Consider the following 14,756-nt stretch of genomic DNA (forward strand, 5'->3'; position numbering starts at 1 on the left):
GTCTTCGCACATTTTCTGTCCAGGTACAACCTAGCTGGTCCTGCTTAGGGTCTCCGAGCTGCCACAGACTGTCAGCCAGTTGAGCTCTCGCCTGGAGGCCTCACTGGGGAAGGTCTGCCTCCACATTCCCTTAGGTGCTGGCGGAACTCGTGCCCTGGTCCCTCTAGGCTGGGCACTGCAGGTTCTTGCAGGCCGTGGCTGCCCTCAGCTCCTAAAGGCCGCTTGCAGCATCTTGTCTGGACTTCCCAAGCCTGGCTGCGTACTCCTTCCAACCAGCCAGGAGACTCGGGGCGAATCTGCCAGCAGACGGTCTCGTGATGTTACATAGTCGTAAGGTGGCGCCTGTTGCCTGAGCAGCAGGTCGCGGCCTCTCTCGCACTCGGGGAGGGTCACACAAAGGCCTGAGCACCAGGAGGCAGGGATTGTGGGACCACCATCAGTCTGTCTGCTGCATCCTTCTGCTGCTTTTCTTTATGGTTTTACAACGTGTGTGTGCATTATGAAAGAAGACACAGTTTTTGAACTTCATATAAATGGAATCTTACTGTAGTTATTCTTCTACAACTTGGTTTTTTTACTTAACGTGGTAAGATTAATCTATGTTGATGCCTGTTCCTGTAGTTCATTCATTGTTCACTGCTGCATAGTATTCCATTATATAAATAAACATTTTATTTATCCATTTTCCTGTTACTGTATATTTGGGCTGCTTTCGTTTTTTGCTAATCTAAACAGTGCTACCTTGAATATTTTTGTACATATTTCCTTGTGCACATTTGCAAGAAATTCTAGGTAATACAACATGGTGGAATAGAGTATGTATGTCTTCAGCTCAATGAGTTAACTCCACATTGCCCTCCGAGGTAGCTCTGGTTTACCCTCCCAGTGGGAGTGTGTCACGGCTCCAATTGTCTGCATCGTGACCAAGATTTGCTCTTGTCAGGCTTTTAATTTTTACCATTCTGAGGGATACAGTATGGTCTTTTGATGTGGTTTTCCGTATTACTCTTTTAATATGTTTATTGGTCAGTCATGGTTTTTCCTGTGAAGATATGCCTTTGGTTCATTTGCCTATTTTTCTGTTGTGCTATATATATTTTTTTAATGTTGGATTTTAGACGTCCTTTGTAAATGTTGGATACTAATTCCTTGTTTAAGTTTTGCAAATTCCTTCTCCAATTTTCGAACTTGTCACATTTTCTATTTAGAGTCTTTTAGTGGATGGAAGTTCTTAATTTTAATGTAGCTGAAATTATCAGTCTTTTCCATTATGTGTTTTGCTTTTTGTATCTTATTTAAGAAAATTAAACTTATGACTATGCTGAAGAAAAAATTTTCTGTTTCCTTCTAAAGTTTAATGTTTTGCCTTTCATGTTTGAATGTTTAATTCAGTGTTTGTATATGATATGAAGAAGGGATCCAATTTCATTTTTGTCCCCATACAATTAACCACTTGTTCCAGCACTGTTCATTGAATATTCGTCTCTACCCACTAGTGGGCCTTGCCGGCTGTCGTAGTCACATGTCACATGTGTACTCGTCTGTCTCTGGACTGCTAGACTGTATTTTTCCTGTTTGTCTATCACTGTCTCTGTTCAGTGCTGTTTTCATTTCCAGTTGTTATGACGTCTCAAAGGCCAGTCCTTCTAACTTGTTTTTCTTTGTGAGTGTCTTGTTTATTCCTAAGTCTTGACTCTACCATGCAAAGGTTACAGCCAGTCTGTCAGGTTCCCTGAGAAGCCCTCTGGAGCCCCTGATTAGTGTTGCTTTAAATCAGTACATGTGTTTGGCGTAAATCAGCATTTTGCGATATAAAATCTTTCTGTCCATGAATGTATTAGGTGTACATATCCATTTGTTTGGGTTATTTTAAATGTTTTTCACTGAGGTTTTATAATTTTGTCCATAAAGATCTGTAATCACTTTTGTTAGACTTATTCCTAGCTATCTTATATTTTGTTGCTATTTCAAAATTTACTGTTTTAAAAAATAGATATTCTCTTGCTGATCTTATAGATCTTGCTGATATATAGGCGTACAATTAACTTTTGTATATTGACCTTGTGTCTCGCCACCTTACTAAACTGTCTTACTAATTATAATTTATCTATAATTTAAGTGGATGATCATGGCCTGCGGATAATTCTGTTTCTTCCTATTTAATCCTTCTGTTTTTTATTTCTTTCCACCCTATCTTTAGAGCTACCCTGTAGAACTGTCGTTGAATTAAAACCTGTACATTCAGATGTGGCATGTACCTGAAGGCCTTCATTTTCATGAAGTTTCTGAGTCTACCCTAACATAATAGCGTCTCCCTCCTCTGAGCTTTTATGAATTTACTTGCCCATACTGCTTTTTTGTCACTCATTCTATGTTTGTGATGTTATCCATCTTTGTGTATGTTGTATCTTAACCTTTTTTCTCTTCATAGCACTAGCACAGTGCCTTGGGCCTGTGGGTACCAAAGATAAGTTGGTCGATTGAAGTGCTTTCAGGGTACTTGCCTTATGTGGAGGTCACTAAATAATCCAAGACAATATCTCAAGTGCTCTTCAAGATATTGAGTAATTCTTCACAAAACTTGAATAATTTGAGGCAATACCTGCATAAGAATAATATGATGCAGGGGACGCTCGTGAATCTGTTATCCTGTAGCGTGTTTTGCTGTGTGTGTGCTGTGTCTTCTCATCAGTGTCCCCAATATTTCACAGTGTGCTCTCTCCAGATTTACCACATAGCATATAATAGCAGTTGCTTGGCCATCTTCTTGGCATTTTTATTAGGTCTAACTACTCTTCCACAGTTATTCATTTTCGTGTGTTATTTAGCACTAGGACCAGCCTTGTTGAATGCTGGAAGGACATTATAATAAGATTAAAATAACTTTAAGTGATAATAGTAATAATGAAATATTACTCTGTTGAAATAATATCAGTAATCACCAGAACTAGTATATGACTTGGTTCATATGAATACCAGCAAGGGGCTGGGGGATTTTTGTTTATTAGCTAATGTGGCGCTGCCATATCACAGATAATTGATATTACTTAGCTGTAGGCTTATGAGTATGTGGCATTCTTGGCAATTTCAAATAATTGAGAGATTTCACTATTTCAGATTTTATTCATAAAGTGAGATATTTTTATATTACACTTTCTCAAATTTGTGTGTTCAGGTTTACATGAAATGTGACCGCGTCATATCTTACTTATGAATAAAAATAATTTTATAGCTATTAACTCACACTTTTGTTTAATACTTTTGCCAGGTGCCCTTGGGCTTTGCAGCCCCGCTGGACGACCTGCCCCCGGTCCCCCACCTGGCACGCTGCTCTCTGGATCACCTGTATCTTCTCATGGGAAGGGAGCTGGAAGCTCTCGAGGAAGTCCCTCCGGGAAATGTGCTGGGTAGGGCAGTTCTGCGTTCTGTTCTGGGAGCTTACCTATTGCCACACACATTTAGTGACATCTTTGAAGGAAATGACTTTGATGTCTCTTTTAGTTTGATAATTTTTTTCTGACATCCTTAGACTTTAACTTAGTACATTTGAGTAATTAGCATGGAGATCAATAACTTGCTGTGAATTGTGGCAGTTCTATTTTAAAGAGTACTGCCTAATGTTAGCTCAGCGACAGTCTTCCTCAAGCAAAAAGAGGAAGATTAGCAACAGATGTTAGCTCAGGGCCAATCTTCTTCACCAGAAAAAAAAAAAGTACTGCTTAAGTAATCTGTGAATGCTTTATCCTAAGCTGGGATTCCATTTGTTTGGAAGCAAGTCAGTCTTGATGACTATGACGCTACTGGTTCTATCGAATGTTGATTTACTAACAGTAGTTATCAATTTATATCTATAAATGTTATTCCTCATCTCTTTCATGTTTATTATGTGCTTGGCTTCTGCTCCTTGTGTCCAGAATTCACTTTTTGAGGTCCTCAGTAGAGCCCTAAAGTCTCAGATTAAGGAGTTTCTCTTGGGTCATCACAGGAACTGAGTGTGCCGTGGAATGCTGTATCCCGTGTTCCTGCTGGGTTCTGAGCCCTTAGTCCTTGTCGGCTGTAGAGCTATTTACTGGGCGGTTGCTTCGGCTGAAAATTCTTTTTATGTTTTAGAGAAGTGGTCCAGACTACAGGTCCAGAACAGCTAATGATTTATCGGAGTTTGTGAACTTTAGTCCAAGAAATTTGCCAAAGCACTTTGCCACTCCCTTGCAGAGATACCTTTTTTCCTGTATTTTTAAATTCCTTGTTGGGAAGGGGGGGCATCAAATTAGAATTCCTCGCTTCTCATCAGTGTCACCCATTCTTTTCCATCCCTTTGGGAAATACCTTTGAACTATAACAGTTGGTGTAGCTCCTTGAGCTGCCACAGCCAACAAAATGCTTTATCAGTAAGGACATGGGAGGAAGGATGGAAAACACTCCGTTTTTGTTTGTAAGCCTTCCTGGGGATTACTGTATTGCTGAGAACCACTCCATTTCGTTTCTCAAATGGAAGGTGAGGTGTAGGATTTCCAACACAATATTCAAGTGAAAGAAAAGGTATTTGTTGAGTGAATGGTTTTGTAATATCTCCTCCAGTTAAGGCCCAGTGTTTGTGCTTTTTCCCCAGTAGAGGTTGGGAATTTGATGTGTGGTAGTTTCTGGTTCCCCTTGTTCTGTTTCTGGATTTCCCTGTGCTGTCCAAGACTGAGGTTAAGTGTTTAATAAGGAGGGAAACCATCTCTCTTTCATCTGCCTCCCGAGGCAGCCTTGACTCTGCCATCTGCTACAGGAGACCAAGCAAGCTAAAAACTCTTCCTCCTGGAGAAAAGAGATGTACCTCATTTTCTTTTACTGATCTTTTAAAATGGTTGTGGGTGGTGATAGGAGCTGGGGTGATGGCAAAGGTGACTAAATATTTACCAAATTTAACTATATAAAAATAAGACAGATGGACACACCACTTTGGGACAAGATGGATTGAGGAGAAAAGCTAGATTTAGGGGCCAGCCTTGTGGCGCAGCAGTTAAGTTCGCACATTCCGCTTCTCAGCGGCCCAGGGTTCGCCGGTTGGGATCCCGGGTGCGGACATGGCACCACTTGGTAGAAGCCATGCTGTGGTAGGCGTCCCACATATAAAGAAGGGGAAGATGGGCATGGATGTTAGCTCAGGGCCAGTCTTCCTCAACAAAAAGAGGAGGATTGGCTGTAGTTAGCTCAGGGCTGATCTTCCTCCAAAAAAAAAAAAAGGAAAGAAAAGCTAGATTTATTCCATTTAAGAGTTAGGATTGTATTTAGCTACAGGTAACCAAAATAACCAACTCCATAGTCTTAAACTTCACTCAGTAGGAAGCTTGAGGATAGACAGTTCAGAGCTCGTGTGATGGATTTCTTGTGTCATCGGGGAGCCAGCTTCCTTCTCTCCACCTGTCCACAATCCTCAGCATGTGGCTTTTGTCCCCATGGAACCAAGATGGCTGCTGTATCTCCAGGAATCACATCCACCTTCCTGGCAGGAAGAGGACACGAGGGCCAAAAGCCTTTTCACAGCAGTAATGTTTCTATTTGGGAAGAAATGCCCTCGTAGTGACTTGTGTGTCCATGCTTGGTTTGTAATTTTGTCGTATGGTCACGCCTAGCTGCTCTGGAGCCAGGGACTGAGTATTTTATTCTTCCAGCCTCTGCAGTCAAGGCAAGGAAGGCTGTGAATGGCTTTTGAATAGCCAGTCGGCACTATAAGCTGCCTTCCCACACGTTTGCCTGGTGCTGCCTGAGGCCTTCCATCAAGGTTCTGTTTCTTTACATTAAGGAGGTAGATAGTCCACCAGAAGGATTATGAATGTAATATTGAAGGAGGGTGAAATCCAGCCAACCACTTTGACTTACCGTTTTTTTTTTTTAAAGATTGGCCCTGAGCTAACGTCTGTTGCCAATCTTTTTTTTTCCCTCCTCCTTCTCTTCAGAGCCCCAGTACATAGTCGTATATCCTAGCTGTGAGTGCCTCTGGTTGTCCTATGTGGGACACCACCTCAGCATGGCCTGACGAGCGGTGCCATGTCCACGCCCAGGATCTGAACCAGTGAAACCCTGGGCCACCGAAGCGGGACATGCAAACTTAACCACTCGGCCATGGGGCCAGCCCCTTGACTTGCCTTTGAATTGAAACATACAGTAATTATTTTCCTTCTGTTAATCCAAATCTATTCATACATGACTAGAAAACATGAGTATACCAAACTTTTGGTCATGGTTTTGCCACTAACCGCTTATATGGCCTCACAGCAATTGCATAACCTTTCTGGGCTACCGTTTCCCCAGCTGGTTTGGACTAAAGCAGTGATTACTCACATTTCTTATGGTAAAAATAGAACAGCTCTTTAAATTTTTTTTCTAAGAAGACTATTTATGGGTTCCCAGGGCTGCTTTTGTTATATTTATCATATACTATTATATTTGGCATACGTCCTGAACTTTGAGGACAGAACATTAAATAGCATTGTATGGTGCACATTTTATTGCCGTAGATATAAAATATAAACAAAATCGCATTTTGTACATTTTCCTTTATAAAATACAAACAAAACTGAAGTTTAAAATTGCTGTTACAGTGTAGCAGGTTGGCATTTCAGTGAGGATAGAGTAAGGTAGAAGTCCGTAGTGCCCATGCTGCAGAACTCTTCCCTGGATTATGTCAGCATCCCACTGGTTGAAAAAAATCATAAACTAGATTATCTCCAAAATCCCTTTTAGCTTTACTTTTCAGCCTTGTGTTTCTTAGAGAAAAGTCTTGTTTCAGTATTTGGGATGTTTCCTTTCCTGTTATTATTGGAGGAACAGTAAATTTTTGATATGGTTTCTTGGTTGGGTTGGTAACCCATTTGAATGGCTCCATCAGAGCATCTTGAACTAGTTACCAGCCTTAGAGTCAGAATTACCTTTTCAGGCAAGTTTCACTTGTTCATGGATTGAAAACTGGAGTGCGTGTAGCGGTCGCAGCAGCTTCCTCAGCTAGGTGTTTAATAAAAGCGGCTTTCACAGCTCAGAGCAAGTTTAAGGCAGGACGGGGAGGCCAAGGATTCTGGTACATTAAGAGTTGAGAAGCAAACAGCCCAAGAGAAAGCCAGCTGGTAGCCAAGGGGCCTGAGTGCTGGGGCTGCAGCCATTAGGGGGCTGGGTGAGTTGATGGAGACCAGGTATGTCAGCACAGGTTTTTTTTTTTTTTTTAAACTTAAAACAGGTTTGTCTTCTCGGTGGGAGTTGAAATGAAAAGAATAAGATAGATGACAGAATTTGATTGAACTAATCTATGTGTCCACTTATCTTTTGCTGTATAATAAACCACCCAAAACCTAGTGGCTTAAAACAAAGACAGCTTTTGTTTTTTCAGGAATCTTCAGTTTGGGTGTGGTTTGGTGGGACAGCTCGTTTCTGTTCCGTAGTGTCACCTGAGGGGCTCAGAGCTGGGTACTAGAATCAGGGGCTCTTCTCACTCACAAGCCTGGTGGTTCATGCCTCTTGTTGGTTTGGACCTTGCCTGGGATGTCTGGCCTTTCTATGTGGCTGCTGGGCTCCCTTGCAGCGTGGTGGCTAGGTGCTGCCGGCGAGCATCCCAGCAGGAGGCACGCAGCTATATCACCTTTTAGGACCTCGCCCCAAAACCTTCAGCCTCTCTGCACCGTGTTCTCTTTATTAGAAGTGAATCACTAAGACTGGCCCACATTCAAAGGGAGGGAAGTAGCTCCACCTTCTGATCGGAGACATGTCAAGAATTTGTGGACATGTCTTAAAACAACCACCACTAATTGTAGATGATTTCTTGTTTCCTTTTATATTTTAGCAGGTCAATGACAGGACACATATCACACATTAACACAGTGATGCTTATAGTGATTAGGGCAGACCTGTAAACTCCATCTTTTTTACTCTCGTTAGAGAGTAAGTTGTAAGTCCTATTTAATAAGAAAATACTAGAGAAGTGATATGACTGATACTCATATGCTTTTCATCAGAAATAGTGCTGAGTCAGATTTATCAACTGCAGATGAAATTTTTGTTGGAGAAGGAAATGAAAACACTATATGGCATTCTTGAACAAGTCTGTGTAGGTAGCAAAGTCTAAAGGAGAGTTCTTTTATCGGCACTGGAAAATGCGGATTTCACATTTGAACTCAGCTTGGAGGACTTGCACTGACGAGTGTGGAATAGGTTTTGTGGTCTGGAAATAGTTGATTTAAACTTTAAAATCATATAATTTCAACCTCATGTTTGAAAAGTTGGTATAGATGGGACCAGAGAGACCTTACCATGTTGAACACACAGTAGCCTTTTGTTCAATTCCCTACTAAGAATATCTCTAAAAATAAATGTTTGTCACAGGCTCTTTTTAAAATGTGAGGGGAAATTAAATTAAAATTCCAAATCTTTAGCCTTTTCTTGTATACTTTCAGATCTCTTCCATGTGGTTAAATCTTTAAAATTTCAGGGGCATGTTCTAAGAGGGAACAAGATATTCCTCTTTTCACAACGTGAGGAAAATATGAAGTATTAATTAGCCTTTTTCTGAACTGGTTTTACTTCTGCTGTGGTTGGTTGGTGGGTTGATAGGAATGTGGATCAAATGAAGTTGTGTGTGTGTGTGTCCTTAGTTATGTGGGATAATTGAGTCAGAAGCCTTTGAAGAGTTTTACTAGCAGATTTGATTTTATTTATTAAAAGGGAAATCTCAACAGTTTGTGACTTTTAAGCCTTTATGGTAGTTTTATAATATTTTAAATTCACTTACTAGTGAATTTCTTGTAAATATACTTTATTATCAACATTTCTATTTGGAAATCACCTATTTTAATCAGTAAATAACCAGCAGCCTTCCTAGTCACTTCTTAGTATTAATACTTTCAAATGGTTTTAATAATTTTTCTTTTATAGATGATAATTGGATTTTATTCTCCTCTTTCCTAATAGTTATGTGTCTTAATTCTTTTTATTTTCACATTGCCTATAAAATCATAATAGGTAATAATAGTTATAGCTGCTATTCTGTCTAGTTCTTTCCTGACTTTAATAAAAATATCCCTAGTATTTTAGATTCAGGTTTGTTGATGCCTGTTGATTCATATCTGTTTATTTATCATGCTAAGAAAGTATTTTCTTTTTTAATTTAAATTAGGAATATACACTGGATTTTATTAATGCATTCTCAGCATCTGAAGACAAAGTTATAGAACTTTACCCCTTGCTATAATTGATGTCATGAATTATGTTTATTTTCTGATTAAGATGTCCTTGCATTCCTAGAAAAACACCACAAGCACTTGATCATTGCATATTCTCTTCATACACTGTTAGTTTCAATTTAATAGCAATTTATCCAGATTTTTATTGTTTAATAAATAAAATGGTCATTATTTTCTTGGTATCGTGGCAGTTCCAGAATGGGATACTTTCATCTTTTCCACCCTCTAGAGCTGCACTCTCTAATTGGTAGCCACTGGCCATTATTATTTAAGTTTAAATAGTTTGGAATCAAGTAACATTAGAAGTTTACTTCATCAGATGCACGAGTCCCATTTCACGTGCTCATTAAGCTCTTGTGGCTGTTGGCTGCCACGCTGGACAGTGCTACTCTAGAGAACTTTCTGTAGAGTAGGATAATCTTCTTTGAAAGTTTTGAAGTAGTTCAGTTGTAAAATCATCTGGGCTAGATACATAAAATGTTTGATTCTTTCAATCCAGGATACTGTCTTTCTCATTACCAATTCTGTGTTTATGTTTCTTGCTTTATTTCTTTATTATATAAATTTGTCTATTTCATATAATAGCACTTATGTATGAATTCTAAGGGCTATGTGTTTAAGTTCTTTTTAGAAGATAATTTTCAGTATAGTGTAGGCCATAATATAGGTCTGTTTGAAAACTGCAGATAGACTAAAAAAGAGTTATCTTGTACCATAGGGGTAACCACCAGTCTTTTTATATCCATGTATGCACATATATTTTTTTACATTGTGATAAATATAAAACATAAAATTTGCCATCTTAGCCATTTTTAAGTGTACAGTTCAGTAGTAGTATATTTTTAATACAAGAAATCATACTTTCTGTGATGTTTTATGACCTGCATATTTTTCTCTCAGAGATAAGCTCTTTTCTCGGTATTTGTAGCCTGTTATGTATTTATTTTATGTTTGTGGAGTTTAGATATCGGCATTATACTAGCTGCATGAAACCAGTAACAAAGCAGGGAATGGTTTTCATTGTTTTTTATTCTCTGAAACAGTTTCATGGCACAGGAATTTTCTGGGCCTTCAAACATTTGATATTAACACCCATGAAACCAACTGTACCTGGTTGATCAAGGTTGTGATTTGACAGTGTTATCACTTGTCCTTTTCGCGTTCTTTTTCCTGTTCCTTATGTTGATTTTGGTACTTTGTGCTCTCATAGATAATCATATTTCAGATTGATTATCCAGTTCGTTTGCATGGAGTCTAGTATTAATATTGATTATAACAATGATGTCGAAAATTACCATCTATTAGGGCTTACTCTGCCAGAAACTACTGTATATTCAGGAGTGATTATCTTATTTTGTCCCTGAAAAATGAGATAAATACATTTTACAGGTGGAAAAATAGAGGCTTATAAAGATTAAGTAACTTTCCAAGGTCACATAATAGTATATATAGAAAGGTAGAACTTTTATTTGCTTCTGTATCTGTAGTTATTTAACCCTTTTTTGTTTCTGTATTAATTGGGTTTTTTCCCCCCTTTTTTCTTGAGCATTCTTATTTGGTGGTTTGTCATATTGTGTCTTTCCTTCCAACCTTAAAGAATCAATTCCTTATGTGTTATGTTTTTTGGGGGTGCATTAATTTATTCAGCATCTTTATTAAATCTTACCTTCTGCTTATCATATATTGCTTTACTTTTTTGTTTTTATTTAGAAGAATTTGTTCATTTTTTCTCTTTCTTTTTCAAATGAACGTGTTTATGGCCTGAATCTTAGTCTTAACTCTGGCTGGATTTCTTTGGTTCTGTATGCATTTTCTCTTTATTGTTAGATTTTTATGTGTGCTCTAATTCAGTGGTTTCCAGCCGGTGGACTGCAGTTGCACTTTACAAATGCGACAAGCTATTTATCCTTTTAGCCGTTAAAACAGCCAAGCAGGTTATAGGATGGCTGGAGTCCCCTTGGCTGTTACCTCGGATCAAATCGTTAGCATGTAGTTTGGTAAAATGCTTATTTTACAGGTTAAGATGTGTCTGTTAATCCTCATTTTCACTGACTGAAGTAACTGGCTAAAACTGCATAACTTCTTTTGAATGTAATACAGCTTTATAACTTAAGAATTTTCTATTAATAAGCTCATTGCCGCTCTAGACATTATATGAGAACAAGGATTATTGATGGGAGTTTTCTTCCCCTCCATCTCCAAAAAATATATTCCTCTTTTACTCTTAAATGGCACTTACAAGATAGAGACCAGATTCTCAGAGGAGATGAAACAAGAGATAATTGAAACAGTTTTTGCTGAAGTTGGTCAGTTAAAGAAAGGAGCCAAATGGGATAATAGTTTGAAGGAATGATTGGGTCAAGGGAAAGAGAAGGAGAGAATGAGTGAGGGAGTGTGTGTGTGTGTGTGTGTGTCTCTGTCTGTCTGTCTGTGTGTTTAATAGAATTCCATTGTACTTGGTCTTTGGAGTGAAAAAGGTAGTGAAAGGGGAAAGATGAAGGATGCAGTGAAGAACTGAAATGATTAGTGGTATAAAGTGTATAGGCTCTCCCAACGCAACAATGTGGAAAACATGGGAAGGAATGAGATTTTGCAGCATGTGATAAATGCATAGAGAAGCCACAGTAAATATCTGCTAGCAGATCATCAGATGGTACTTTGACTAAATGAAATTGCAGTGAGGTCCTGGGAAGAAGTGGAGACGGGAAGTCCAGCGAGTATTGCTCAGACGTGGAAATATAAGATTGGCCTGAATGCCAGTCAGGAAGGGACTACAGGCTGTTCTTAGACAGTGTGGGGCCGTCCCAGGTGTAAGCTTGGAGGAAACACCACTGAGACCATCTTCTCTACAGGCATTAGGTCCTCGCGCCCTCTGGTTGGCAAGGAGGGGCAGGCTCTCCTGCCGTGGAGCCACCTTCTGTAACTCAGCTGATAGGCTTGTTCAGTTTCTTCATTTCCATTTGTGTTTTTGGCCCCACTAAACCTATTTCAGATAGTTGAAAAAATGAACAGTTGTATTTAGGAGTTACACATAATGAATGTACTACAGGTCATATTCCATTTCAAGTGACATTGGAAACATGCTTGTGAGTTGAGGAATTATCTGCTTGATTGTCCTGCTGACACTGGACAGGCCGGGGAGTCCAGAGCCTGGAGTTTAGCTAAACATCATCAAGTCAAATGTCAGGTGTAGGAAGCAGGAAGGGTGGGTGGTAATAGGTCAAGCAGAGTCAAGTTCAAGAAACTGATGGTGAGACGTTTGACCTCTGTTCTTAGTATTTCTAATGCATGACAGAGTAGGGAAGTAACTTGAGTTTTGTTCTGGTTTCATGAAGTTTTGGAAGATATCCTTGATGATTCACACCATAGTCTTCTTGGTGACAGGGTCAAATTTTATTTTTTCCAGCAGACAACCAACTGATTGTCAAGAAGATCAAGAAATATACTCTTTACCCCTAAAATGTACATTTGGAGTGCAATTTGGCATTATATATCAAGAGTTTTAAAGATAATTATATCTTGAAAAATAATTATATTCTTTGACCTGAAAGAGCTACCTTTAGGAATGATTCAGAGGAAATAATTAACATTATGCACAAAGATTCGGTATGAGGATATTTATTATAGTTTTGGGGGAGAGGGTAAATGGTTAAGTAGAATTTTTTAAGAAAATTTCCAGAAAGAAAGGTATTTCTTCAAAGACTGTGAAGATAGTTTGTGGGAAGCTGATTTTGAGTGATAACAGTAACTGGATTTTGAGTGGTAGCAGTAATTATGAAGGCTCAATATCTCTTTTGGTCTTTCAGAAAAGTTGAAATATGTGGTTTAGAGGAAGGTAATCTTGAAGGGAGAAGCATGTTTCTAGTGTGAACTAAAATGCGGCAGACCCATGAGATGTGGAATTAAGGCAGTGCATTTTAAAATCACAAGACATCATTTCATGGTCATTAGAATGACAGAAATCTTAAAATCTGGCAGTATCCTTTGTTGTAGATATAGGGCAGTGGCAATATTTATAAATTGTTGATGTAAATTGGTACAACCACCTTGAAGAATGCGTGACCCCAGGATGCAACAATTCCACTTGTAGGTGTATCTCTTAGAGGAACTTTTAAGTCTGCTCAAGTAAGGAGACGTGTACAAGAAGTTCATAGTAGCACTAGATCGTTTGGAACAGTTAATGTCGTCCCAGTCCTCGTCTCTTTTGGGGAGAAGCCCTTCCCATTTTCACACAAGGTCTTTTGTTGTGGGCCCAGCCCAGCTTCTCCAGTTGAGCCGACTGGCAGCAGGCAGAGTTTCTTCTTCTGCCCGGGGTTCCCCCTTGGCCTTCTTCCTCCGGAGTGTTTGTGAGGTCAGGATCGCCTGTTGTAACTTCGGGAGAGGCCAGCTGCTCTCTTTGTGGCATCAGTGAATTCTCGTGACCCTGGGTGACATTTCATCTAGTTCTGTTTTTTCTGTTTCTCGCGTTTGGATGAGACCTTTTCCTGTGTTCACGTAGCCTTTCCCTAATTTTTACCTTTCTTTGGACATTTCACTTGAGATTGGGATGGAGGGATTTGAGGAGGTGAAGGGGAGGTGTCACTGTCTTTGACGAGCCTTCCTTTCTCCTGGTCCAGAGTCACATGTAGTGAACTGTTGTTTGCTCTGAACAGACGCCCCTGTGTCTGCCTCATTCTGCAGCTGGATCTGCTCTCACACGTGTGTTCTGTGCTCACTCCATGCTGGGCTCTGTTCCGCCCACTAGGTTAGATTTCTCATGCTGGGTGCTTAAATTTAATCTTCCAGATTATGTATAGGCCCTTTACAGTTTTGCTCCCAAACTAGTCAGCAAGACAGCCTCTTATATATGAGAAACAGCACTGGATTTGCAAGTTGAGACCTCCTGCAAATTGGCCACTTTGTGGGAAATTCCAGCCCTGAATCTACATCCGTGTGAAATAAGGATAGGTCTGGTGAGCTCTTATGGCCTTTTCTTCTCTTAGTTGGTTTTCTAGGAACCTTCTCCACTGCCCATGACTTGGGATTTCCTATCTCTTTTAAAGTTGCTTTGCTGTCCACAGAACCTCTTTGCCCTCGCCTCTATCTGTGGATTGCTCTGAGTGACGGTCAGAAGGCCAGAGGTCCAGAGGCCTTTTGATAGATAGGAATCCCATCCCCCTAGAGATCTCGTCTCATAACCAGGAGCTTTAAAAAAATGAGTCCTCATCCTGATTGGATGCATAAGGGTCCACTACACGTGGCTGTGCCTCCTTTCTCCGATGTGAGCCAACTCAGAAGCGTTGACACTTTCCCTGGAAGCCCAATCCTGGATTTCTGGGCAGAGGTTGGGTGGTTGGGTCTGTTCTCTCAGGCCATCAGGGAAGGAAACAGGCATCCGCAGCCAGTCTGGCTCTAGCAAGGGCCTCCGCCACACTGAGATGAGCACAAGGGGGCAGCCTTTCCACGGATTTACCTCAGATCTGAAGACAGAGGAACAAAGACTGGGTGTTTGCACGTGTGCTTGAGCCTGTGCTCTGCGCCAAAGCCCACGCGTGAGCCTGGTGA

General features: G+C 40.0%; 1 protein-coding gene across 7 annotated transcripts in view; it reads left to right on the forward strand.

Moving 5' to 3' along the window:
* The window catches only part of EFL1 (elongation factor like GTPase 1), a 113,437-nt gene that overhangs the window by 41,651 nt on the left and 57,030 nt on the right, over positions 1-14,756 (forward strand). For all 7 annotated transcript variants that reach the window (XM_014827774.3, XM_070494142.1, XM_044760276.2 and 4 more), the window contains one exon: positions 3,269-3,407. In XM_014827774.3, coding sequence (XP_014683260.2) covers positions 3,269-3,407 — 139 coding nt within the window. The remainder of the gene's footprint in view (positions 1-3,268; positions 3,408-14,756) is intronic.

The sequence above is a fragment of the Equus asinus genome, chromosome 2, assembly GCF_041296235.1.
Source record: "Equus asinus isolate D_3611 breed Donkey chromosome 2, EquAss-T2T_v2, whole genome shotgun sequence".
NCBI lineage: Eukaryota > Metazoa > Chordata > Mammalia > Perissodactyla > Equidae > Equus > Equus asinus.